This window comes from Patiria miniata, unplaced genomic scaffold (genome assembly GCF_015706575.1).
Source record: "Patiria miniata isolate m_02_andy unplaced genomic scaffold, ASM1570657v1 HiC_scaffold_20, whole genome shotgun sequence".
Taxonomy (NCBI): domain Eukaryota; kingdom Metazoa; phylum Echinodermata; class Asteroidea; order Valvatida; family Asterinidae; genus Patiria; species Patiria miniata.
The window spans coordinates 39,179,705-39,207,152 of NW_024037059.1; the positions used below are offsets into that span (position 1 = coordinate 39,179,705).

The 27,448-nt window shown below is 41.0% G+C and overlaps 1 protein-coding gene across 1 annotated transcript; it reads right to left on the reverse strand.

Moving 5' to 3' along the window:
• Positions 1 to 398: 398 nt before the first annotated feature.
• On the reverse strand, positions 399 to 27,448 carry LOC119729087 (tyrosine-protein kinase Yes-like). Its single transcript, XM_038201593.1, has 12 exons — positions 27,275 to 27,448; positions 18,156 to 18,388; positions 15,963 to 16,056; positions 14,099 to 14,197; positions 8,658 to 8,761; positions 7,726 to 7,878; positions 5,891 to 6,046; positions 5,190 to 5,335; positions 4,156 to 4,269; positions 2,865 to 3,018; positions 2,547 to 2,678; positions 399 to 898 (listed from the first exon to the last, which is right to left on the reverse strand). The coding sequence occupies exons 2-12, from the start codon at positions 18,349 to 18,351 to the stop codon at positions 696 to 698; spliced, it is 1,551 nt and encodes a 516-aa protein (XP_038057521.1). The 5' UTR covers positions 18,352 to 18,388; positions 27,275 to 27,448; the 3' UTR covers positions 399 to 695.

Here is a 27,448-nt window from a genome sequence, read left to right on the forward strand (position 1 = left end):
TCATGACAATCAAAAAAAAAAATCCCCAAATCATGATGCCTCACTATGCTAATGCTTACGTAGAGTTTTAATGGTTCTCATTTTATACAGCTCCTTAAAAGTTGATCAAATTAAACATGAGATCACAAGTAATGATGCCCAGTTTTTAGGCGGTTTAACAGGTTTTACAGCATACCCGGGGGTTAACTCGAGTTTTCGGGCGAGTTATCACTTGTTCAATTTTGCATTCTTCCCCAAAAGGGATTGCTTTAAATACTTTTGTGGATGTACGACTATCCACGGTTTGGAAGGGTATAAGCCTATCGCGGTAGAATCACGTCAACGCAGCTTGTGAAATATTGCCCAATTAGCTGATAAACAAATGGACGCGGACCGCGCACAATCCGAGACAAACAAAACTTAACGTACAAAATTTCATAGGGTTGTCTAAGGGGCGTGGCTAACTCGTAAACGGCGATAGGTCAATTGACTGATTTATGAAAGAGAACTGTCTGTTAACAAAGAGAATAACCGACAATACCAATCCCAAATAAATCTGTGGATGCTATGTTACTGTGGACACGCCCTCATCTCATTATTGGATAGTTTTTACCGATAGATTCCTAACACCTGTTGCAGTTTATACTGTACATTATCTTCAATTTGTGGTCCCCACCACGGACATCACACACTTTGACTTTTTCTCACCACCGAGTTTACTCCGCTTCCTTGTAGTTGGGCTCCGTCGCGACGAAGTAGTCATCCAAGTAGGAATGCAGGAACTCGAAGGTGTGTCTGGCGGCAGGATCCTTGTCCCAACACTTCTGCATGAGTTCGTAGAGGGTGTCCGGGCAATTGGCCATCTTGGGCATGCGGTAGCCGTGCTCCACCTGGTCCAAGACCTCCATGTTCATCATACCTTTGAGAGAGAGAAGAAGAAAGGCATCAATTGGACGAATTTCTAGACTTTGTATTTATCTAATGAGAGTCATCCATCATAAGGCACTACTGAAAGGCCATCAAGGGTGAGGGGCCTAGGCAAAGAAGGCATAGAAAAGGACATCTTAGAAATAGAAAATATCCTTAACTCTGTGGTGTGAGCAAGAACTAACACATTCAGTACATCTTATAACACTTTTTAATTATTCTGTCTTTTCTTTGTCAAAAAAATTCATACTCCACAAGTTCCGTATTGAGACATAGCTATCGTGAGTGCCACTTTAACCCTGGTTGAACTTTTGAAACAGAATTACTGAGGCAAAGATCAGACCCAGGCCAATTCATATAGGATTTGTATTGTCCAGCTCCAACCACAAGGCTTGTGAAGTATAGCAGCTGCTAACACAAGGTCATCAATCCTCCTGTCATTAGGCTCAGTCTTGAAGCCTGGAAACTGGTGGTCCTCATCCGTTTTAGCCATGCAGCCTCAGGCAGTTGTGGTGGGGAGGGGGATGTGCAGGCAAAAACCAGGGAGATAACACTTGAACTTTTTTCGCCCGGGTACTGACCTAATACAGAGTAATTCTTCAGCACCGAGATATCCCTACTATGCAAAACTTATGCTCATTTTACTTAAAATTTTATTTGTTGAGAGTGCTGGTGGAATCCAAGGAAACACATGGAGGTAGTGATTCCTTTATTGCGGGGGGACGTATAAAGACAAAAGACAAGTTTGGCGCAAAACCGCAAAGTGGTTACTCTTTTCTAAGTCGGCACTTGTAAACAGAAAAATGCTACTCGAAAAATACTCGAAAAATACTACTACTTACTTCAACTAGCGCCAGGACCCGTTCTCGAGGAGATGAAAAATCACGAAAAGAAGAGCGAGTTGCAAACACTACTCGAGAGAACTCGAGTACACGGCATAGCCCAGCACTAACGTGCGTAGTTTTTAAAAAATTTTAATATCCAAACTGGCGTAAAGCTTTATGAATATTCAGTTGATAACGAATATTTGAATATTCGGGACAGCCCAATCCATAACCAAGCACCATCTTGACAGGTGTAGGGCCAAACATTTTTAAAAAATGCATAACACAGAAAGCCTTAGGGACCGTGACCATTCAGCCCCGGTATGAAAAGAGCTCCCCGGTAAGCTCGTCCCCTCCCAAGAAGTCCTTTCGTACTGTCCCAGCTACCGGCCCAGGAGCTGGTCCGGTTGCTAATCAGGAACTCCTCTATCCTGGGGTCTATTGTTTGCAAGTATTGACACATGTAATATATCCCAGAAGAAACCTGCTTGTGGTTTTCATCTCTCAGCGCGAAACAATAGAACACTTTCATCGGCACAGATCAAACCCCTTGCCACGCTGTTTCGCACACAATGGGACCGTAAATTACCAAGGCGTTTGGAAGGATTTCATCTTTAATCCGGTAAGTCTGCTATTGTTCTGCTCTGGACGTTCTCTGAAGGGCAATAAATTGATGCGCCTGACTGACTTCAAAACTTCTGATCAGACAGGACCATGTACCGGACGACACTGGGCTGAAGACCGGACTGGCTCTGGACCGGATGAGGTACCGGGGGGCCCTTTTCATACCAGGGCTGAATGGTCACGGTCCCTTACCTGGGTATGGTATACGTCCGTGTGTGACCAACTCAGTCAGTAGAACACCGAAGGACCAGACATCGGATTTGATGGTGAAGCGTCCGTACATGGCCGCCTCTGGGGCTGTCCATTTGATTGGGAACTTGGCACCTGTCGTGGACAAAGGTAAAGGAAACACTCGTGCTTTACTTACTTCTGTACAAGAGCAATAGACTTTATTCACAAGTCCGCCATATTAGATTGAAAGCGAGGTAAACTCTTCATTTTTGGAAAAGTAGAAATGCAAGCAACGAAATAAAAGTTTGTTACAAAATAAAAGTTTGTTTAAAAACCTACCTTGTCTAGCAGTGTACTCGGTATCTTCAATCATCCTGGCCAGCCCAAAATCAGCCACCTTGACGATGTTGCCCTCTCCCACCAGGACGTTCCTAGCGGCTAGATCACGATGGACGTAGTTCATGGACTCGAGGAAGGCCATGCCAGATGCAATCTGATCGTAATAATAATAACTACAGGTTTACGTAACGCACATATCCACCAAACAGGTGTTCATGATGATGTACGCTATTATTACCCTTACTCATCTGGCCATTGAAAACATTCCAAAGACCATCTCAGCCCCTGAGGGAGAATACAGCTCGATGATGTTGCCACACGGGCCAAATGGTTAAAGCTATAGTCCATCATTTGTAATTAGTGCATTTTGTTCGTTTGAAGCAACAAAAGTGTTCAAAATCTAATGAAGGATACTGAGCAACTAACCTGATGAATTTTCAGCTAAGCTTCAGCTGTACATTCCGAGAAAAGCAGCATTCTAAGATCTCAATTTCAAATCAAAAGTTACTGAATCATGTTTTGAATTGTTTTGAATTGCAGCTATACGCGGCGTCGCGCACTGATCCGACGAATTATAACAACCGCGCGCGTGTGTGCGTCGTTCCAATACTTGTGCGCGCTGCGCCGAATAACAAAACGAACTACTAATTTAAATTTTCCTACGGTGCTTCTTAAGAATCACCGTTGGAAATGCCTTCTATCGTTGATTACTTCAAAATTACAGCTTCCCAGAAAGAATAATTTCACAGGGAGTTTAGTTCCCTTACTATCTTTCAACCAAGTTTGTTTTTCAACAGTAATTACGCCAGTTACTTTTCGGATGGCTGCAAATGATGGACTATAGCTTTAAATAACCATCTCTACCCTCACAGGTAGCCATGCATTACTCCAGGATGGGGTAAGGAATTAGTGATCAAGTGTTTCGCATGCCCCACAGCCCCAGGCTGGACTCCCCGATATTACCAACAAGATCATGAGTTCAGTACACCAAAAGAAGAGCGCCACGGCACTCCACTTTGCATCGTACTCCGCTCATAGAAAATTTGCTCCCACATTAGACCTGAACCAGCCAGCCGACCTCTACAAGCTCTGGGGTTGAGTGGTTAGACGTCTGAACTAGCAAGCAGGAGGCCGTGGGTTCGAGTTCCAATCCCATTTTCTTCTCGCAAGATCGGAGACAACACCGAGTTTACAAAACCCAGTATAAAAATTTGAATGACTAATGAAATCAAGCGAGCGGAAAAGACCAAACTTTGTTGGATGACGAGAATGGGAGCATTTCTGCACTGACCTGAGCTCCCATGTCGACCAGCTCCGGCAACTTCAGGTTGCGGCCTTCGCCGTCTTTCAAGAAGTCCAAAAGACTGCCGTTGCACATCAACTCAGCCACGATGTAGATGGGTTCCTAGACGCAAGACACATTTCAAGGAAATTTTGAGATTAAAGGGAAGATACAACATTTGCAAACATGAAAAAACGAAACATTATCACGAAATACCTTACTGGATTGTTAGGGAATGACAGTCAAAGGCATCCTGTAAAATCGTAGCTCCTGGTGTGCTGACATTTTCAAGAAAAACTGTATTTTTCCAACGCTAATCGGCTGCGTTGGAGAAAACTGGCTTTTTTCAAAAACTGCTCCTAATTTGTCAAATTTAGTTATTCCGCATTTTCTTTGCAATTGATCACACACCTGTGAAGGAGTACAAGCCTGTTAGACTGATTCTCTGAACTTACAATTTCCCAAGGTCTATACATTGCTCTGTTTCATCGTAAGTGGGGTCAGGGAACCAGACTACAAGAACATGATTGGTTTTCTTGGTTTTTCCAGCATCTACAACCCCAAAACGTGAAACAAGTCAGTTGAACAAAGTTTGCTGTAACATACTAATCCTCCAAATCCATTTATTTCTGAAAATTGCAGTAAAAGCAAATGTTGTACATTCACTTTAAAAAACAATATCACAAAAAGGGAAAATGATTTGTCAAGAATCTTCATTTTGAAGCTATGGGTTCCAATGTCGCCAAACCCTTGACTTTGGACTCCATAAAATTTTTAAAGTCTTTTAAAATTTTTGGCCAAATATTTTTGGTAAATTTTTGGAGACAGACAGACAGACAGACTGACCGACCAACCAACCACCAAGTGACATGTAAAAGCTCCTGCAAGAGCTTAAAAAACTAGAGGGCCTAATGTATCGGTCTTTGCAGGGCTTTTCTCAAAGGCAAAATGACAGTGGCTTAGACACAAACAAGTAGAAGTAAGGGACACACAAGGATACTGTTAAACTCCAAATATTGCCTAAAACTTTGGACGACCAGTACCTTATCAGAGCAGACGGCGTAGAGCTGACAGAGTTTTGGATGGCGGAGTTTCTTCATGATGTTGGCTTCTGCCAGGAAGGCTGTGGGAGTCATAGTGCCCTTCTTGAGGGTCTTGATGGCCACTGGGGTCTTCCCATTCCAAGTACCTGGAGAGAATACGACGGTGAAAGACGATAATCTAGGAGAAAGAAGTCTTCTTTTTTTTCAGGACAGTTCATGATTGAGTTATTTTTTAGCGCATGAGCGTCAGAGTAACGAGCTCTGGTTGGCTGGTGATGGTTCATTAGGAGTAGTCTAATTTTCACACGAGAGTCGATGGAGTAAAAAAAAAAGAGTAATAAAGTTGAACAAAGAAATTGAATGGAGCGGGATTCCATCTGTGACCTTCGGATCACCGTTCCGGTGCTCTACCAACTGAGCTATCCAGCCCCATGTTGGCGGTTCCCCATTTAGTCATGTCTTTGTTCAAGGGCACTAGTACGAAGCCATAAACCCGTATATACCATGTAGCCAGGGAACACGCCCAAGGTCACGATGCTAGCAACATTAGCAATGCTGCAAATCTGGGAAATAGCAAACGGGGATCACTCAGAGAGGACACAGTTTTTTATTACAAAATAATCAAATAAAAAACAAAGGGAAGCTGACTAGGAATACATGTAAGAAGAAAAAGCATCTACCCAGGAATATGATAAGCATACCTTTCCAGACTTCTCCAAACTGGCCGGCCCCAAGCTTGCTTTCCAGCGTCAGGGAAGTGCGGGGGATTTCCCAAGCATCTCTGCCGAGGCTGACGGTGTTGGGGTTCTCCTTGGGGCAAGGGAAGGTCAGCTTAATGCACAGTCCATCAGCCACCTCTGCAAGGGGAGGGACAACAAATTGAAATTCAGTAAATAAAGAGCACATACCGGTAGCCTGCAAACAATACTAGTTATCCCGTGAGCGCAATTGAAACACGGTTTAAAACGTAGTGCATCTGGGAGTGGTATGTGGAACACAGACACACTGCATTTTCAATATGGAACACAGACGTACATTTTCTATGTGGAACACAGACACACTGCTTTCCTGCACTGCTGAACACTTTCCTCCCACATTTTCTATTTGGAACACAGACGCACTGCTTGCTCCACAAGCACGAGTGCGATAACGAATTTTTCTTCAAGCAAACTTGACGCGCAGTTAAGTTGGCACTTGCAAGCTTTGCGCGAACCTTTTAGCGGTTTAGTGCATGCAGCTGGAATGTCGCTCGCATCTTGAAATGGCGCAATGCACAGGGTGCGATATGGACCATGGGATACAGTATGATATCACACTGTTGTTGCCATGGATCAACCAATCAGGATCGAGGATACAAGTTTGCTTGGAGATAATGTTTAGTACCATCAGGGGAGTAACACATTTTTCTTCAAGCAAACTTGACGCGCAGTTAAGTTGGCACTTGCAAGCTTTGCGCGAACCTTTTAGCGGTTTAGTGCATGCAGCTGGAATGTCGCTCGCATCTTGAAATAGCGCAATGCACAGGGTGCGATATGGACCATGGGATATACAGTATGATATCACACTGTTGTTGCCATGGATCAATCAATCAGGATCGAGGATACAAGTTTGCTTGGAGATAATGTTTAGTACCATCAGGGGAGTAACAAATTTTTCTTCAAACAAACTTGACGCGCAGTTAAGTTGGAACTTGCACACTTTACGCGAACCTTTTAGTGGTTTAGTGCATGCAGCTGGAATGTCGCTCGCATCTTGGAATGGCGCAATACACAGGGTGGGATATGGACCGTGCAATACAGTATAATATCACACTGTTGTTGCCATGGATCAACCTATCAGGATCGAGGATACAAGTTTGCTTGGAGATAATGTTTAGTACCATCAGGGGAGTCAGGTTGTTGTAGCGGTACACAGGCTAATGAACCCAATGGCATTGAAATCCGATTATGTGATAACATGCCAGAAACTCCAGTGGAGGATTTTCGAAGGATCCAGGCAGAGATCACCTGGGACAAAAAGTGGATGGTTTTCAAGGATTCAGGTGCTGAGAGTTTTAACTCTATGCCATTGGAGGATCTTGGAGGATTCAGGCAGCTACTGGGCAAGAGAACTTAGGGAGCCAGGGTTAAAAAATAAAAAGTGCATTCTGCCACTCTATCACCCGCCAAATACAACTAGCTTTTCATGTATGGCTATAAATATCTATCCAGACAAATAAAGTATAATTAAAAGTAAAGTAAAGAAGTTTTGATGCAAGGGGAAAAAAAATAAATTTGATAACTCAAGCAAAACCTAGACTAGATTATTGCTTTCAGCTGAAGCCGCAGTGGAATTTCAACAACTCTACGAAACCTCTTTTTTCTCCTTTTTTTGAAACGTAAAGTAAATAAATTTTGATAAAAGGAAATAAAATTTTTAATTGATAATAACCCAAGCAAAACCTCGACTAGATTATTGCTTTCAGCTGAAGCCGCTGTGGAATGTCAACAACTCTACTAAATGTTTTTTTAATTTATTTTTTTTATTTGAAACTTACGTTGGTAATGTTTGACTAGCTCAGCCAGAACCGGAAAGGGGCTGCGCATGGCTATGTAGAATCCCGCCTCGTTGTCTAGCTTTCGGATCTTGTAGTGTTTCACATGGTCCCCTTTAACAGGGTCGTAGTCACGAACAGAAAGTGAAAAAGTACCTGAGGGACACAAATCAAAATGTTGTTTTCTCGTTAATTTAACACAAATGTTTAGAGTTTCACATACTCGCCTTACACCGGGTCGTAATCACGTACATAAAGTGAAAGAGCACCTGAGGAAACACAAATCAATATTGTTTTTTTTTTGTTAGTTCAAAACGATTCCAACCCTGCCGCATATTGACGATTCTACATTCTGATCAAAAGAGAGAAAAATAACGGCTAAAAACCAAGTATGGAAAGGCAGTTTACTCATCAAAACCATATGCATGGTAGGGTATTGTTGATGTACCCTAACGTGGCGCGGCCCCTAACGTGGCGCGGCCCCTAATGTGGCGCGGCCCCTAACGTGGCACACTTTGATTTTCCGATTGTAGCGCCTAGCTAGAGCAAAAGTTTTAACGGAAAATTTCATCAAGTTCTAAACACTCCCATTCATAAATCACGAGTTTACATGTATCTACCCGTTACAAAGTTAGAGGCAACAGTGACGTGGGTTCGAGCCCGCCGGCGGACACTTGTGCTCTTCAGCAAGGCACTTAACCATTATTGCTTCGTCCTTCGGATGGGACGTTAAGCCGTAGGTCCCGTGTGTTGCATAAATGCACGTAAAAGAACCCAGTGAACACTTATCGCTAAGAGAAGGGGTTTGCCCCGGTGTTTCTGGCCTCCTGTATAAACTCCCACGTGGAGTATTAAGGAGAAGAACCAACCAAGAACCAAGAACCTGGCTCATTAACTTTAAAAACAAAACTGAAGGAGCCATCGATTTGTCTTACCTGGTGTGGCTTCACCGTCTCTCACAATGAACATGCCTCGCTCGACACCAGGCATTACAAGCTTCTTCTCTGCTTCCTTGCGACCGATACGACCAAAGTACCACCTGAGGAGAAATGTGGGGAAGTACATGTAATCTTAAATTTCAGGGTATTTTCTTTAAAGGCAATATACATTTGCAGACATCAAAAAGCAATACTACCAAATTATAATGAAATACCTTACTTGACTGTAAGTGAATAACAGTCTCAAGCATCCTGTGAAATCGCGGCACCTGGTGTGCTGTCATTTTTAAGAAAAGTGGCATTTTTTAACCATCATTGGAGAAAAACTGACTTTTTTTCAAATCCACCCCCACTGAACCAAATTTAGTTAGTCCACATTTTGTTTGCAATCGGTTACACATTCGTGAACATGTTGTGCAAGCCAGCTAGTCTGGTTCCCTGAACCGACAATTTTCCGATGTCTATAAATTACTCCGTTTCGTCTGAAATAGGGTCAGGGAGCCAGACTACAAGAACAGCATCCTTTTCCAGCATCAACGAACACAAAACTTTAAACAGGTCAGTGTAACAATATTTGCTTTAAACTACTACCCCACCAATCCATCCATAATTTCTGAAAATTACAGCAAAAGCAAATGTTGAAAATATTTCATTTAAAGAGCTGTTGTACATGTACTAACAATTATAGGTCATGTTTAAAAGAAAAAGGGTTAAAAAAAAAAACCTGAAACAATATTTGCAATATTACTTTTCTCCCTGTTTTATTACATGGAAGCACACACTACACAGGTTTAGATTACATGTACATGTACATGTATGACAAAATAGAAATCTTTTTGAATTCACGTTCACTCAAGCAAACAAATGGTTCAATCAAAGCAGAATGCTTAACAAAACAGGTAAAGGTCATTACAACTTAAAAGGTACCGGTAGAGTACAAAAGCAGATCATTTGCAGCTATTTGCACATTATTGTTGAAAAGCTTACCAGTACTTGGTTTAAAGATAGTAATGACACTATTAACTCCCTGTGAAGTTTTTCTTTCTGGCATGCTGCCATTTTGAAGCAAACATTAAAAGAAGGCCATTTCCAAAGATGCGTCAAGTGACGCTTTTTTGAAAATTGACGTTAGCAGTTGGTTTGTAATTGGGTGAATACGTGAATGGGTGCGTGCAAGCGTTGAAACGACGCGCGCGAATGCGCGGTTGCTATTATTCGTCAGTTCAGTGCGTGACATCACGCAGCTGCAATGGGCTGCTGACTTTGTGTGCAATTCAAACCACGGCTCGGCAAATTTTGAATTGAAATTGGGATCCTAGAATATTGTTTTCTCGTGACATACATGTACAGCAATGAGCTAAAAGTTCATCAGGTTAGTTGTAAAGCACCCGTCTTTAGAATTTCAGCACTTTTGTTGCTTCAAACGAAAAACAAAAATGCACAAATGACAAATGATCTACCCTACCTTTATGTAAATATTTTCTTCTTTTTTTTGTAAATAACTTTTGCCCCATTAAAGGGAATGTACATCATTGGCTTTTGCTGTAATTTTCAGAAATGAACTATTTGAGCGGTTAGTAAAATAGATCAAATGTTGTTACACTGACATGTGTGAAGTTTTGTGTTAAAAAAATGCTGGAAAAACCAAGAAAAACACAAATGTTCAAGTAGTCTGGTTCCCTGACTCCACTAAAGATGAAATGGATCAATTTATAGATGCTGGAAAATTGTAAGGTAAGGGAACCAGTCTAGCTGGCCTGCACCCGTTCATGAACATGAAACCAATAGCAAACAAAATTTGGACTGAAAAAAAATGGTACATTTGGAACAGAAGTTGAAAAATAGTTAGGTTTTTCCAACGGTGGTCGGCCGACCACTGTTGGAAATTTATACAAAATACCACTTTTCTTGAAAATGACTTCATACCAGGTGCCTTAATTTTACAGGATGCTTTAGACTGTCATTTATCAACATCCTAGTAAGGTATTTTGTAAAAATGTGTTAGTTTTGTTTTTCGATGTTCGCAAATGTTGTATATTCCCTTTAAGTATTCAATCCAAATCAATCTTTGTCTACAGCATTACATGTACATGGAAGTATTGTGCATTTTTGTAATCATGGTCTTATGGAACTGCATCAAGTGAAAAGGAAGTACTTTTGGGGAGGGGGGGGGGCCGTAGATTCAACACAACAAGAACCAGTCTTTTGTTTTCATGAATCATATCTCCATCCTGAAGTTCTCTTGCAATTTCCTCACCGGTTATTTTTAATTGAACAACTTGTAAAATAATGTGCTTGAATTTTGCATGTAAATTTATCTCCATGTAAATCTATCTCCATGTAAATTTATCTCCATGTAAATTTATCTCCATGTAAATTTATCTCCATGTAAATCTATATCCATGTAAATTTATCTCCATGTAAATCTATATCCATGTAAATTTATCTTCGAGCACATGAACATAAATGTACAGTACATGTATGTACATGTATGTGCTTTTCACATGAAAGTACCGGTACAAGTTGTATTGAAATCCCTGTCTGTAATTTTCCAGATCGTTTTTCTTTTTCTTTTTTCTTGCACTTACTTCCTTGTAAATGCTCATTGACCTATCGTTGACCTTGTCGGTTAATGTACACGCACATTGGTGTACACAATACACCACTATGGGCACGCATGTGTGCATAGATGTGTACTTCAATTTGAGTACTAGCGCCGGGTTCGTTACCAAAGTTTGTTGTAGCATGGTTTGTTGTACCATGGCGTGTTGTACAGGTACAGTACAGCCAGTGACTTCCTTGTTGGTAACAATGTACATGTACCGGTACAGCGTATTACATGTAAAAGTGTATCAAGTCACGGTACAATTGAACGAACTAAAGATCTTCGAATACCGGTACATGTGTAGCAAGTAATGGACATTTTGGAAATGGAAATGAACAATTTGTGAAACTGTTTTTCCTTGTCGTCGTTTTCAAGGTCTGTGTAGGGTACATGTGCTGCCCCAAGGTCAATGCATGACACATGTGAAATTATAATTCGATAATAACCCTAACTCATACCCATCCTTGCAAATTTCACCATACACATATTTCTGACTGTGACTCTGGAGGTGTGCCAACCCAATGTAAAAGACTGTCAGTTTAGGGGTACTGTACCCATCCCGACAGATTCCAACAAAACATGCCGTTGGGGTTTGATGGGTTGAGTTCTGTTAGGGTTAACCAATCACAGGCCTGCCAGATCTCCCGCATTGAGTACGAGACTCACGCTTTTTCAGGTTATTCTCACCCTCTCACGCCCACACGGGTTTTGTCACGCTAAAACAAATAAATAAATAATTCACACCAAACTCGAAAAAAGATGATCTTTTGCTCAACAAAATGGGTTAAAAATTGCACCACAGAGCGGGCTAGAATCTTCCGTGTTAAAAGTATAGCGGGGAAGTGGAAGTGAGTTTTGACTGTCCGTGACTGTTTAAATAGCAGGAGGGTTAGTTAATTAAATTCAAGTACGTTCAGATATCCGCCAGCTGTTAAACAGTCCACTGATTCCACAAAACTTCCAGGGTACATTGTGAGGAATCTCTTTAAAGCACCAGGGAATTTTATGGGGAACTCTCGTTAGTTTCCCCCCACGCTGTGGCCTGGCATGCCAGGTCCTTCGTTATGCATTAACCACTTCCTTGTTTGTAAGAACTTTACCATGTTGACGGGATATACATGTAAGGTCAGGCTGACATTGTTCGGATTGTCGCTAGGAATAAGATTTCAGTCTGAGGTTTTCAATTACATATGTTAATTGCTCATGCGAGACATGTACACGTTCATTGTGATGCTGGCATCAGCGATAGAAATCAACAGTCTTTTACACACATCCATACATGTATAATTCAACATTTAAAAAAGAGAAAGGCTATCAAGACAATACTTAGACAATGATAATACTCATTAGGGGGAGTGTGGCGTACAGGTTAGGGTCTGTGACTCCTGATCAGAGGGTCAGGGGTTCGAATCCAGCTGCTGGCCATATGTATGTCCTTGGGCAAGCCACTTCACCCCCACTTGCCTCTCTCCACCCGGGAGTATAAATGGGTCACCACCGTTAGCTGGGGAGTAACCTGCGATGGACTAGCATCCCATCCAGGGGGAGTAGAAATATTCTCAGTCGTTTCATGCCATGGAAACCGGAGATAAACACCGGCCTGATGAGCTATATTGGCTCATGACAGACTTTACTTATAGTAATACTATAATAGTCACATCCAACTATAGGTATAATTCGAAGTATTATTCAGGTTATTAAATATCAAAGGACAGCAAGATTTACAACGTAAATGTCACATTATGTGAATTAGTGGGTCAACTGCATGTACCCACTTAACCACTTGCATGTCTTTGTAGTGCATATTCCAGGAGAAACAAAAAAAACATTTTCAAGAAAAAAATATAGTATGACGTTTGAGACACTCTTCCGAATTTTTTCAGACACTACCACGCAGTTTATACATGTATTTTTCATCCCAACGACAATGTTAGTTTCCAGAAAACTAGAATAATAATAATAATAATAAACCATTCTTATAAAGCGCATTTTACACGGGGTCCCAATGCGCTGAACAATTAACAGAGGAAAAAAATACTAACATGAATGCCCTCCAGTATTGTGAACCAATAATGAGCCTCTAAGGCCACGACTGCACAAGTGGCCACTTTACTAGCCTTTCCACAAGGCCATCCTGACTTTGCAATTCAAATGTTCAAAACCGAGCATTGAAGCCGTGAGGCAAATTGAGAGACCATACAGCACAGAATGGTGTACTGATGTAGTGTGGATAGTCTCCTCTCCAGTCACCTTACAGTAGTGCGTAACCGGGGTTTTGTTTGCCCGTTGCAAAATATAATTTTCGTCTCGTTCATTCACAGACAGACCATCCGTGCTTAAAGGGGGGGGGGGGATGCTATTGGATAATAGGTGGCACTCTTCATCCCTGCAAATGTGCCGACGGACACACACATTTTCAGACAGTATGATTTCGCTGTTCAAATTCTGCAACTATCATCGTCCCGATTTTGCTTTAAAAACTCTAGCCCATTGCAATCTGCCTTGCAGCTTTGCAACTCAGTAAAATGTCTAATGTCATCATGGCCTCAAATTTGCTGTCGGACGCACAATTTTTCCGACAGGACGATTTTGCCGTCCCAATTTTGCATCTGTCAGCGTCTTGATTTTGCTTTTAAAATCTCTAGCCCATTGCAATCTGCCTCAATCTTCGCAACTCAATAAAATGTCCAATGTGCCGAACGAGACACAAGTTTTCTGACAGGCCATTTCGCCATCCCGATCAATCAGCATCCCGATTTTGCAAACTGCCTCGCAGCTTCGTAAAACATCCAACGTCATAATCGCATCATCAAAAGCCATCCACTATACTTACTCTTCAGCACTGATGCTCTTGACAGGTGCGATGTAGTTGCTGGGGACGTAACCTTCTTGTAAAGTCTTCGTTGACCTTGCCAGCCACCAATCACCATCGCTAACAATGGAAGAAAAACAGGAGGACATTGTAAACAAACCAAAGTCTGTGAAGTTTATGGAGGCTGACAATTTGTTGATTTTAAATTGGCAGTTGTGCAAGGCCTACATGTTTGTACAATTTACGAGATAGTGCACACCCCGGAGTATTGAAAACATATGAGGTTTTAGCAAGAAATATCGCACAAATACCGTAGAAATGACTCTTGCAAAAATACTTAAAATGCAGAATTCATATTTCTGTCTGTTTGCATTTCTTTCCATTTTTTGTGGGGGGGGGAAACACTCTTAATACACAGACATTTTTTTCACTGGAAGTTTCACAAATATATGTGATCCTGCTTTGAATAGAACTAAAATGCAAAAATCTGATAACGAATTGTGAATTAACTTCCTGCAGAATTATTCTGCAAAACTCATTTTGTGTTAGCTGCCCTTGATGACAGTGGCCATTTCCAAACTTTTTGCCACTTAAAGGGAATATACATCATTTGCTTTTGCTGTAATGTTCAGAAATGGATGGAATTGGGGGGTTGGAAATCTATAGCAAATATAGTTACACTGACTTTTTTGAGGTTTTGGGTTCGAAAATGCTATAAAAACCAAGAAAAAGAATCATTTTCCTGTAGTCTGGTTCCCTGACTTCATATAAGAAGAAACAGAGCAGTTTACATACATTGGGGAATTGTAAGGTCAGGGAACCAGTCTAGCTGGCTTGTACCCGTTCATAGGTGTGTAATCGATTGCAAACAAGTGCGATGGTCAACTGGGGCCAGTATTTGAAAAAAAAGCCAGTTTTTTCCAACGCTGGTCGGCCGACCAGCGTTGGAAATTGATACAAAAATACCACTTTTCTTGAAAATGACAGTATACCAGGTGCCATGATTTTACAGGATGCTTTACACTGTCATTCACTAACAGTCCAGCAAGGTATTTCAAAATGATTTGGTAGTTTTATTTTTTGATGTTTGCAAATGTTGTATTGTCCCTTTAACACTATAACAGTAAGTGACGTGTTTCTGAACTTTGATGTACTTGAAACGTACACACATTTACATCATAAAGTTGTTTAGTTTATGGAGTTATAGTTTCAGTTCCTGCACTATTACTGGCCATGTACTAGGGGTCGTGCTTGTTCATTTTCTGAAAAGTTACTAAATAATATGAACAGTTACATGTAATTACTGATGCTTAACATTAACTCCCTAGGCCTTTTTGCTAGGATGTAGCCTCAATCCTGCAAAATCCTCTAAATGGCCTCATGGAATAGCCTCAATCCTGCAAATTCCTCCTTTATTTCTTGAATACGGTCCATGGAGGCATGACCACTGCCTGAATCCTGCACAATCCTGCGGCAGTGACTGTCAATATGTTGAGGCTTGGCCAGTGACATCCTGGAGCAGTACGGAGGACTTCAAGCATAATCCAAGCCTATATTTATGCATGGCTGAGCAAAAAACAACACAAAGTCCGGCCCAAGACCTTGACAAAGTGCATTCTACGAAATCAGTAACGCACTTTTGCCATGTAACCTCAATCCTCCAAATTCCTCCACTTCAGCGAAGAGGATTTTGAAGGATTCAGGGTGGTGTAATGTCATTACATGTACCGTAGATGTACAAATTTGTGTCAGTATGCCAATAGTCTCATTCATGTCATTGGTCAGCTCGTCAATGTAATCAATGAAAGCAGTGTTGGCAGTCACTATTATTATATCCTGGTCAATATAAATGTATTAGTGCCCTATGCATATGAGATATACTTACTTGTTATTCGTTATATCTAGTGTTTCTCCTTTCAGAAAGCTCAAGTCGTCTCCTGTTCGCGCCTCGTAATCGTAAATGGCAACGTATTTCAGTACTGAAAATATAAAAAATAAACTTCAAATAAAGGGAAGTTACATGTTGTAAGTGTTGCAAGGACAAAAACGGAATGTGTTATACAGATCTGCTACACCGTGCCCACTGGAGACATGCACACAATCGGGAACAAAAGATTGTATACGTCTCCACAGGGCAATTTCTACAGATGAATACGTCTCCACAAGGTTTTCACGAAATAGATATATGGATTTTACTCAAAAACTAGGAATTTCCAAGGTATGTTGATCCGTCGCAAATGGTAGAGTTTTAGAAAAGGGATACTAATTCCAAATTTCAGCCAAGGAAATTAATTCTGGTTAAAATAAGAGCATTTTGAAACTGTACTTTCAAACTCAAAAACTTTAGTACACGAGAACAAAGAAATGTCTCCACAAGGATACAAATTTCAGTATGGGTGTATACACATCATGTACAAAATTGTTGAACTAAATTGTTGAAAATTTATAATTGATTTGAATTTTTAACCGAAAGGTATTTTTGAATGGGAATACAAATGTGTTTGGCTGGTATTAATACGGCTTGGAGCCTGGTAGCCGATAATTTGACTTCAGCCATTATTTGCATCTGGGCCCTGGGCCAATTTTAAATGTACAAGCGGCCAAGCAAATTTATTTCTCTATTAACCCTAACTCCCTAGGCCTTTTTGCTAGGATGTAGCCTCAATCCTGCAAAATCCTCCAATTGGCCTAATGGAAAAATAGCATTAGCCTCAATCCTGCAAATTCCTCCGTTATTTCTTGAATATGGTCCATGGAGGGGTGACCACTGCCTGAATCCTGCAAAATCCTCCGGCTATGACTGTCAATAGGATGAGGCAGAGACATCCTGGAGCAGTGCGGAGGATGTCAAGTATAATCAAGGACTAAATTTATGCACGGCTGAGCATAAACAACACAAGGTCCGGCCCAAGACCTTGACACAGTGCGTACTCCGAAATCAGCAACACACTTTTGCCATGTAACCTCAATCCTGCAAATTCCTCCAATTTGCAAAAAGGATTTTGGAGGATTCAGGGTGGTTAGGGTTAAAGGACACTCAAGCAGCATTTCCTCAGGTGATTCCTTCTCAAGAGCAGGTTTGTGTACATTAATTGACCCAAGTAATAACCAGGCTGACAATGCATGTTTCCATAGGAGGGTTAAGTTCACAGTGTGTCCAATGCAGGTTCTTGTGGGTAGGCATGTACACGTGTAGGTTTACAGAATCTCTTTCACTTCCAGAGCTGCATGTACATGTATGTATTAGGCCAAAAAAAAAATAAGTCGGTCTCTGGTCAGCGCGCGTGTCGATTTTAATCATGCGCGTCAATCTTTTTTTTTTTCCACAATGTTCCGTGGTAGCTCCAACAGCGCCCTCTATTGCCGCACCTCCTCAATTTTTTTTTACCAAAGAGCACCAAGGAATGGGAAATTGCACCAAGACAAATGATCGAGAGCACCAAGGCAAATTATGGAGGACACCAATGTACATGAGGACACCAAAAAAGCTAAATAGTACCCCACCTTGTCTGTACAATACAAGCTTGAAGAAAAAAAAGAAAAAAAAAAGAAAAAAAAAAAAAAAAAAAAACCTCGCCGCGTCAATTCCGGAACTTTGGTCTGACCAGAGACCGAATATTTTTTGGGCCTTAACCTTAACCTTCCTCAATTCTCCTGCCAGTTTTGGATGATTTTAGAGGATTGAGGATGAATGGCGATGATGTATCGCTTTTTTGTGGAGGATGCATTACGTCAAGCCAGTAGGCCATATCCTGCATCGGTTATGTTCAGCCATGCATACATCAGCCCTGTGTTTTTCTCGTATTTCATCCGCACTGCTTCTAAACGCCATTCGCACTGCCTCAAATCATAGCAGTAATTGGCAGAGGATTTGGGAGGATTGAGGCAGTGGTATTGCCTCCACAGACTAAATTCAAGAAATAACAGATGATTTTGGAGGACTGAGGCTGAATCCAGTATCTTCTTGGTGGCAATTAAATGATTTTTGCAGGATTGAGGTTGCAACCCTAGCAAGGGGGGCTAGGGGGTTAGGGTTTGAAATTAACGTTGTAATGCAAATTTTGGATGAACTCTCTACCTGGTTTGCTGGGTTTAGGTTGAGCAGGGGTAGGGATGAACATCTGACTGTTTCCCCTGAAATCGGTGACACCTCCGGTGGCAATGGTCGGTGACGGAGTTGTTATCTTCATGCCCGGGCTGCCCATGTCGTTGCTGTCGTTTCTGGTATCGGCGCGGTAGCTTGTGCCATCCTCTTTGCTGTTGATGCACCCCATGGCGGCTACGATGCTGGCCAAGAAGTACTAGAAGAACCTGGTCGGAAAGAACATTGAACTCTCAATTCTAAGTCTAAGCAAAAAGTAAAGCTGGTCCAACAGTCCAAGAGTGCAAACATTCGATTCAATTCGGGCGATTCACAATGCAGTGTGCCACCAAGAGTTTGCCACGAAGAGTTCATTTCTCCCAGTGCATTGTGGGAGATGGCCGACAAATTCACAGCATGGGACATTTAAAAATTGTTCGTTTTTCCAGTCAGTAGTTTTCGTAAAGGTATGCTTCGAGTATCTGTTTGCCCTTTTGTTTTCTTTTTCACAGTGTGGTGGTTTTTTTTGTGAGGCGGCAGAGCGCTATGCCCCAATCTATGACAAATTAGTTCAAGTTGTCTACTGACACTCATTCAAATGGGCCATGTTTTGTCGACAGTAAACTTGAAAAATGGACTCTCCATGGCAAACTCTTGGTGGCGCACTGCATTGTGAATGGCCCGAATTGAATCAGAATGGCTATTCACTGATAGTCCTTTCATGTACATGATGTATCCAGTCTACATAATTGGCCGGATCTAGTCATTTATTGGCGTTACACCTAAATCGTATATAGACAAATCCAGCGGCACCCATTTTCCGCAGTGGCACCAGGATCGCCCAAGTTGCGCTCAGGTAGTATGCACGCTCTTGGCTCCTTCGACCAAGAATACCAAAATGCACGTGCGCCTCGTCTTTAACCAGTTCGCGCCGGATGACATGTATACCCGCAAAAGTTTTGCAGTATTCGGAACGGATGACGGATAAACACGCACGGACCGAGGCCAGAAAATATCTGTCAGCGATCGAAATATGAGTGTGCTGCCCAAGGGTGATGGCTTCAACCCGCCCGGCTCGAGGTCGTGTGAAAGTAATCCCGCGCCTCGTTCCGTTCTTGTAAAAATAATCCCGGTGTGAACTGGTTAAGAATGCGTGCAGCATGCGCGTGAGCGTGACACAACCGCAGTTAAAAGCTTCTAATTCTGGTCGCCAGATTCCACTACACGACAGCACTGCCTGGCTCACAAGTAACAGTAAGCCTGCGTTAAGTCATGATATGTACCTGTACAATGAGGACACTAGGCTACCCCTCTCAAACTAGCAAAAACCACTCTATAGTTTCATGTACATGTACCTGTAGCTGACACTTATAAACACAGCATGTTAAAGAGGTTGTGGAATGCTCGAAGACATTTCCGTCATTTTTTGGGTATATGTAGCCTTAAGTGTGATGAAATAAAAACGACAATTGTTTCTGTCATGATGAGTACAAAGGTTACTTTTGAGAGCTATTTTTCAGATCCTGTTTCGACCCGAACGTGCAATTTGTGTAAAAGTCGTCGTTGCGGGCAGCAAACAAAACACACTAAATCGTGACGTAATAAACAGGACTCGTTTATGCTACTCTGCATCGGGAGTCCTGTTTATTACGTCACGATTTACTGTGTTTTGTTTGCTGCCCGCAACGACGACTTTTACACAAATTGCACATTCGGGTCGAAACAGGCATGACAGGACTTGAAAAACAGCTCTCAAAAGTACCTTTTGTACTCATTTTATGACAGAAACAATAGTCGTTTTTATTTCATCACACCTTAGGCTACATATACCCAAAAAATGACGGAAATGTCTTCAAGCATTCCACAACCTCTTTAACTAGTTCAGCTACATGTAAGACAAAACTGAAAGGCCATGCGAGGATCACGGCTACATGTTGTAGTATGTTGTAGTCGTGGGTGCATGTCCTTTCAGTTTTATCCTTGACACGTACCTACACGTACATGTTGTACATACATGTACAGGACAGTATGTGGCTACACATCCGGTATTTGCACAGGACACACCAAGTGGATACGATTACCACAACAGAATTCTCCTAACATATTGAGAAACGACATAATGTCACTTCCTGTGTTTTCTATTAAAGTGGATATCAATTACTCCAGGATATCCTTTTCTACATGTCCTACATGTACATAATATGCTTGATATGTACTGTACACATGTGATGTTTATGCTGTGTGCATGTTCAGTAACCTGTACACACATACTTCTGAAGTCGTGCTTAATTACACATGTAGAGAATGTCATGTACCCATGTGTCAAAGGGCGACAGGTGGATTAATTTTTAGAGCTCTACATGTAGGTTAAAATAAGACACCACATATCTGCTTAAATTTACATAAATGTACGTGTAGTCCAAACAACTATATGTTACATGCATGGCGGGTGTCTCAGCTATTCTTAGTTATTTTTAATTTGATGCACAAATGGTTTACTCAAGCCCATCCAACCGATACAAAAGCATTGCTCTCGAACTACGCCTTTACGTCTAAGGTTTTTTTTATGATAATGCCAATTTCCATATTTATGAGCAAATGTATGATGTCATGCCAGGCAGAAATCTCATTGTTACATCTATTTCAGCACAGGTCTGAATGCTGAATATTTTGCTGATCGTAAGTTTTCTCTCTTTGGTGATTCGTTGTTAAGTGACAGTACATTACATGGCAGTAAGCCAAGGAGCAATACTATTCTCAGAATTTTTTTCAAAGAACGACTTTTCGGGTTCACAATTTGAACAGAAAACCCATTAAACTGAACGGTGTCTTCCTGAAATCACATCACAGCAACAGCGCCCTCAGTTGTCTGGAAAAGCATGGAACAGTTTTAAATGTTCAAAAGTTAAGTGCACTATTCAATAAAATTAAGCAAAACGGAATGTCAAATTGTTTTCAGACATTTAAGAGGGCAGTTGCACAAAATGTGTTCCTAAGAAAAAACTCATCTCATGAACCATTTAAGGACACACTGAACTTGGGCTGTCATGCACATGTACCCAAATGAACATCATACTGGTATCTGAACAACATACATGTACATGTACATGTATGTCTACCTGTACTTGTCTCTGTATCCATGGCAACTTAATCGGTAGTGTACGCCTACACTTACCTCCTAATCCTATCTATTTTTTGTTTAATCATCATCAGCCATGCTTATTATTGACACAGAGACCAGAGAATAAGATAAAATATGACAAGAGTAAACAAAGTCGACAGGAGTGACTAAATGGTCTTCCCGGAAACTCTTATCTCTCGATGCTACAGGTTGACATTACTTGTGTTGTTCAATCCCAACCCTGCCAAATTAGCTAAGGATGTGACGTTTACAATCTTGAACAAAAGATGTCTAATTGGAATTTGAAATGGAACTCAAAACGGAACTAACATTTCAAAAGAAGGGACGTTTTATCATGTTTATTCAAGCTTTTCAAATTTACAAAGAATCCAGGATGCCTGTACATCCACTATAAAAATTCTTCAAGAGACTAGTATCTTTTACACTGAAAGTAACCCGAACCCTGCTCAATCAAGCAGGATCCAACTATTTCACATTTCAGTTAAATTCTGTTGCTGGATTGAGCAGTATAAACACCTTGTACAGCGCGTCCCAAAACACCCGCAATTATTTTTTTTTGGAGTCTCTAGCGTCGGCGCAGAAACACGTGCTGCCATTATTTTTATAACACTTTAAAGCTTTTATAAGATGGAATTTTTGCGTCACCGACGTTTAAACACTGTATACTCAGTGTGTTACCTCCCGAGTGAAAGTTGGAAAAAATCACTCGGGTGGGACTCGAACCCACAACCTCCTGCCTTCTAGTGCGTCGGTGAAGGGCAAAACCTAATTTGACTTTAAAGCTTGGAATATTAACTTTATCCCTGGTGAGTATTGGTTTGATATTAAGAGTTTTAAATTATTCATGTTCATAAGGCATGCCGAAAAGAAACTTAACTGATTTGAAGGAAAGTTGATGATGCGGTACATCAGATGCAAACTCGAGTCAACGAGCTGTTGAAATAACCCAAAAAACGGTTGATTTATGTTAAAAACACATTGAACGTGAAACGAAGAACAATACTATGATTTTTTTTTATGGTGTACATGATGTAGTCTACGTGGATCGAATAGAAATGGAAACACAGAAAGTAAAAGGCAACGAGATCGTCACTTATGAACACGATAAAGCATTTCCACATTGAAAAAATGTGCACGATTGATTTTCCTTGAAATCGGTTGAGTTTGTTTATGACATGCCTCTATCTGAACATTAATTTCAAAACCCTTTTGAAAATCAAACCAACACTTACCAAGGATAAAGTTCAGATTCTAAGCTTTAAAATGATATAAAAATATAGCTGGTACATGTACAAATGTACATAAATATGTAAATGTATATGTATGTGTTTCCACAGCAACGCTAGAGCCTTGCAAAGAAATGTTGCGGGTATTTTGGGACGCGCTGTATATTCCTGTTGAAATCTGTTGGATTGCAGGCAACTGAAACATTTATAGTCTGATTCTGTTGGGTACTTGAAAATAACGCCAAGTTGGACTCGATTGGAGCCAGCAGGAAACAGTGTAATAGAAAAATAAGGCACAGTTGGATTCTGTTGGATTGAGCAGGCCTGGGCCCAATTTCATAGCACTGCTTAACAGTAAGCAGAAAAGTTGTGCTTACTATAGCAGAAAATCATGCTGCTGCTTAAGCACTATTTAATGCTAATGGTTGCGCGCGCATGGAGATTTCTATTGTTACGTCACTGATTTAAGCAAATTTTTCTTCTGGGGTTAAGCGTGCTGTTGCTATGCTAACTGCTTAACGGTCCCTATGAAATACATGTAGATGGAGGCTCGGTAAGCACAAAGTCGGCTGTTAAGCAGGGCTATGAAATTGGGCCCTCTCATTTTGATATTTTCAGGTACCCAACAACTTGGCAAGTTGAGTTGTGTGGGACTGTGTTGGATTGAGCAGGACACTCATATGAGTAACCGTCAGACTCTGTTGGATTTAACAGGGCAGTCCTGGGGAACTATTAGGGGTTAGTAAATTAATTTAATGCCACCGGACCTAGATCAATATTCTATACCTCTCCCACAAAAGGTACAAATAAACATGTAGGCTACTTGTCCTCAGACATGTGTAATTGTAATTACACAAATGTACATGTACCACGACTGCGCATACAGTACATGTAGATGTGACCATGCAGCTACATGTATGATGTCACACACTAATAATAACACTACGGCAGGCAGCAGTCAATAAGGTTTGACTTGAAATGTTTAAATAGTGCATGAAAGAATTCACTTCAAGTTTTACTGAACTGAATGTGGACTCCCATCTTAACCATTTCACGTCGGATGACGTGTTAATACGATCTGGCTGTTTCTATACATAGGCACGGCTGACGGGTTAAAACGTCAAGCGTGCCTCGACTCGCCTCCACACGCTAAGGCCAAAAAAAAAAGTCTCCGGTTTCTGGTATGCGCGCGCGTCGCCGTAGCCATGCGCGTTGGCAAAATGAAAAAGTTTTTTTTTCAATGAAAGATGATGTCTCAAAACCGCCAAACTCACTGGTTTGACTGGAATCCTGCTGCTGCACAATTTTAACGTATTTTTAGATTGGGTTATGGTCGAGAATAAGCTTTATGTGGCCTCTCTGGACTCCGATATATTTGCACTAAGTTTAGTCGGGCACCATTTGCAGTCATCAGCGGACATTTGAAGCAAAAAAATCAGGTGAAAAAAAAAAAAAAGCCGCGTCGCCGCACCACTTTTTGGGCAAGCTCCATACCAGAAACCGGAGACTTTTTTTTTGTGGCCTAATCCACCATTTGTTTTGTACACACACACAAAGTCCAAGAAGTCTGTGGAGGTGGGCCGTGTGTTGTACTTGAACTTGGCCGCTGTGCGAGGTCTATTGTTCTACAATTTATGCTCGGTGGGTACACCCCGGAGTGTTGAAAAATATGAGGTTGCGGTAAGCAATATCATACAAATACTGTTGAAATAACTCTTGCGAATCAGTAGGCCTATTTGTGGCATTTGGCTGTACATGTACATTTGTGTATTATCAAACGTCGGCTGCTACAAATGTGTATCTTGCCTTTTTCGAAAATCTAATTATCGGTAAAAAAAAATCCCAGCGCGAACTGTAAAATAGCTGTCAGAATAAAACACCTCGATTTGACTGAAGAGACACAACGCTTTCATTTGAAATGTGTTGATGTCGCAATTTTAGTTTATATGATCGACGTGCCATGTTGCACAGTATATGATTTTGACAGTTTGGGGAAGTTTCCTTTCAAAAATTACTCAGTGGGTTTGCGTCAACTTAAAGGGAATGTACATCATTGGCTTTTGCTGTAATTTTCAGAAATGAACTATTTGAGGGGTTAGTATAATAGATCAAATATTGTTACACTGACATGTTTGAAGTTTTGTGTTCGAAAATGCTGGAAAAACCAAGAAAAACCAAAATGTTTAAGTAGTCTGGTTCCCTGACTCCATGGATCAATTCACGGATGACAGAAAATTGTAAGGTAAGGGAACCAGTCTAGCTGGCCTGCACCCGTTCATGAACAGGTAACCAATAGCAAACAACATTTGGACTGAACAAAAATGGTAAATTTGGAGCAGTAGTTGAAAAATAGTTAGGTTTTTCCAACGGTGGTTGGCCGACCACCGTTGGAAATGTATACAAAAATACAATTTTCTTGACAATGACTTCACATCAGGTGCCATAATTTTACAGGATGCTTTAGACTGTCATTTTCCAACATCCTAGTAAGGTATTTCGTAAAAATTTGGCAGTTTTATTTTTCGATGTTTGCAAATGTTGTATATTCCCTCTAAAGGAAATAAATCACACTTGTTCACATTCAACTCAAGAACACGATCATGATGTGTTTCCTTTAAACAATGTTGCAAGATCAACTCTTTCCGTGTTCTCTTGTGCACAAAACACAATTCTTTCCTCCAAAAGAAATCGGTGTGCTCCTTTAATCTGAAGGGAAGGAGCGTTGGCCGGATATTGTCAAACGAGAACGAGCAGGATTTCACCTCGGCCGTCGAGGAAGTTTCTGCATTTATTGCTTGCAATAAAAATAATGGGAAAACCAGTTGGCTTTAAAGGGTAGGCCTACATGTCAATGTACTTTATTTTAATTATTTAATTGTTCTATTTGTATGGGGGGGTGTGAGAAGGAGGCGTGCCCCCCTCCTTAAAAAAATCGTCCCCCAAGAAATTTGGCAATCGAAGAAAATCACAAAACAATGATTTAAGGCCTGGCAGTACCAGTAGGTCTACCATGTCTACATACAATGTTGTTGTTTGTTACGAAAACCTTGTTTTTCGCGATTTTAACGTTAAAGTTTAACGTCCATAAAAACACCTGTCTACATTCAGCATGGATGAAATAGAGGGAAAGATACCTGGACATCACTACGCCCCGTCACTGCCTGTCCCTGTGCACAAACCATGAGACTGGTCTGAAAAATCCCAAGCGTTTCTAATTGTTGATAGGTCATTGGCACTGCAGAGAAAAATTAGTGGTACAGAATGCTTTCCAAATAGCGCGCCCCTCCCCCATGTCCATCACCATGTCCACTGCCTGACTATCCAACCCCCTGGCCTTGGCCTTGAACCCCCCCCCCCCCCTCCCAGATGAGAACTCTGCTATCTCTGCGCATATCACAACTTTGGTCTCTATTTTGATAAACTAACTTTTGTCTGCCATCTGACATTGTTACTGAATACACGTTTCTTTAAATATAAAAATTTTTTAAATTTTTTTTCGATTTTGGTAAAAACAACTGCTTGCAACATATTAAAAATCATATCATAATTGAAAATTTGAGGTAAATAAATTAAATCCACAAATCTTATAATACATTTTTGTCGAAAATCTAAGAAGCTTAGTTAAATCCTATGCATGGAAAGAGTTCCGAGAATTTTTGTTTTGCTGAAAATTAACCATGTGCCAATTAATTACACAAACAACATTTTACAAATTTATACGGATTCTCCAAAATTAGAAACATTTGCAATTATAACTTTAGTATGCCGTGGCTATATTTTTAAGAACATGGACAAATTTATTTGAAATGACCCTCCATCAAAAACAAAACAAACCACCCTTCTGTAACAATGTTCTCCGGCATTTACTGCTCATTCTAATACACCTGCTATCAATCAATCAATTATACAGGCACGCGCGCCTGCACGCGGTCGACAATACCTTGGCTGATCGTGCTGCCTCGACACATGGTTGCATGATACACATTATTTCAATAAAAACATAAAATAGGTAGGCTTATTGGCCTACTTTTTGGGTAAGCCCTACTTTAATTTATTTTAACATTACAAGTAGGTCTTATTCCAACAGAAATATTTTTAAGGCATATTCAATGCAACAAACAACTCGGTACCGAAATCTACATCTCGGAAACAGATTGAAAAATAATAACGCGATATAAGGTGCACGTCATTTTTCGTGCTCCTTAATTCTGATTACGCCCTCTGTTGTTTAGTGAAAGTCGACCGAAGTTGTCGTGCAGGTTTCGGGGGTTGGACGGCGACACTGATTGGAAATTCGTAGCGATGTTTTTATTAGTTTTCTGGGCCATTCAATAATGTTACGTTTAGTAGGCCTATCTAGTCCGTAAAGGCAATAATTTACACTCTCTTTGATTTCTTTCAAATTACTTCTCGGAAAAGCTTTTGATTTCCCCATAAACTGCATCAACCATGTCAACCATGTCAACATGATCAAGAAGAAAGGCGATGTGACAGTGGATCAACAACGGTGATTTGACGTCGGCCCGTGTTTTGTGAAAAAAAGATATGAGCCGAGAAAGTTGGTTGCGCGAATATTGGGCAGCGCGGGCCGCGAATTTGGGGCACCGGCCGGACGATACAGCTAGCTGTACAGTAAACACGCACTTCCTGATGCTGATGCCTGATGGAGTGAAAACTGGAGTGAAGTGAATTTTTATTAATGGTGACTATGAAATCGGGAGCTGAAATCGGTTTACAGCTCGACTTACCTGCTAAAATCCACACAGAATTAGTGTGGACTGTCCTTTCTGCAGCAGCTATGCAAAACCTGCGATTTCTGAACCAGAACAAAAGCAGTTTGGTGGGATTTTCTGCGAGCTCCGAACGCGGAAATAAAAGGGAAGTTCGTCAAGTCGGTCTCATTGACCTTTGACTTACAAGAA

Bases quoted from the DNA above. Each gene is read 5' to 3' on its own strand.
- LOC119729087 (XM_038201593.1), bottom strand. From the start codon at position 18,351: ATGGGGTGCATCAACAGCAAAGAGGATGGCACAAGCTACCGCGCCGAT. The intron at 8,762-14,098 runs GTAAGTATAGTG...ATTTCTCCTCAG, and splicing joins AAGAGCATCAGTGCTGAAGA to GTGGTACTTTGGTCGTATCG. The intron at 5,336-5,890 runs GTATGCTTATCA...TATTCTCTCCAG, and splicing joins GTTTGGAGAAGTCTGGAAAG to GTACTTGGAATGGGAAGACC.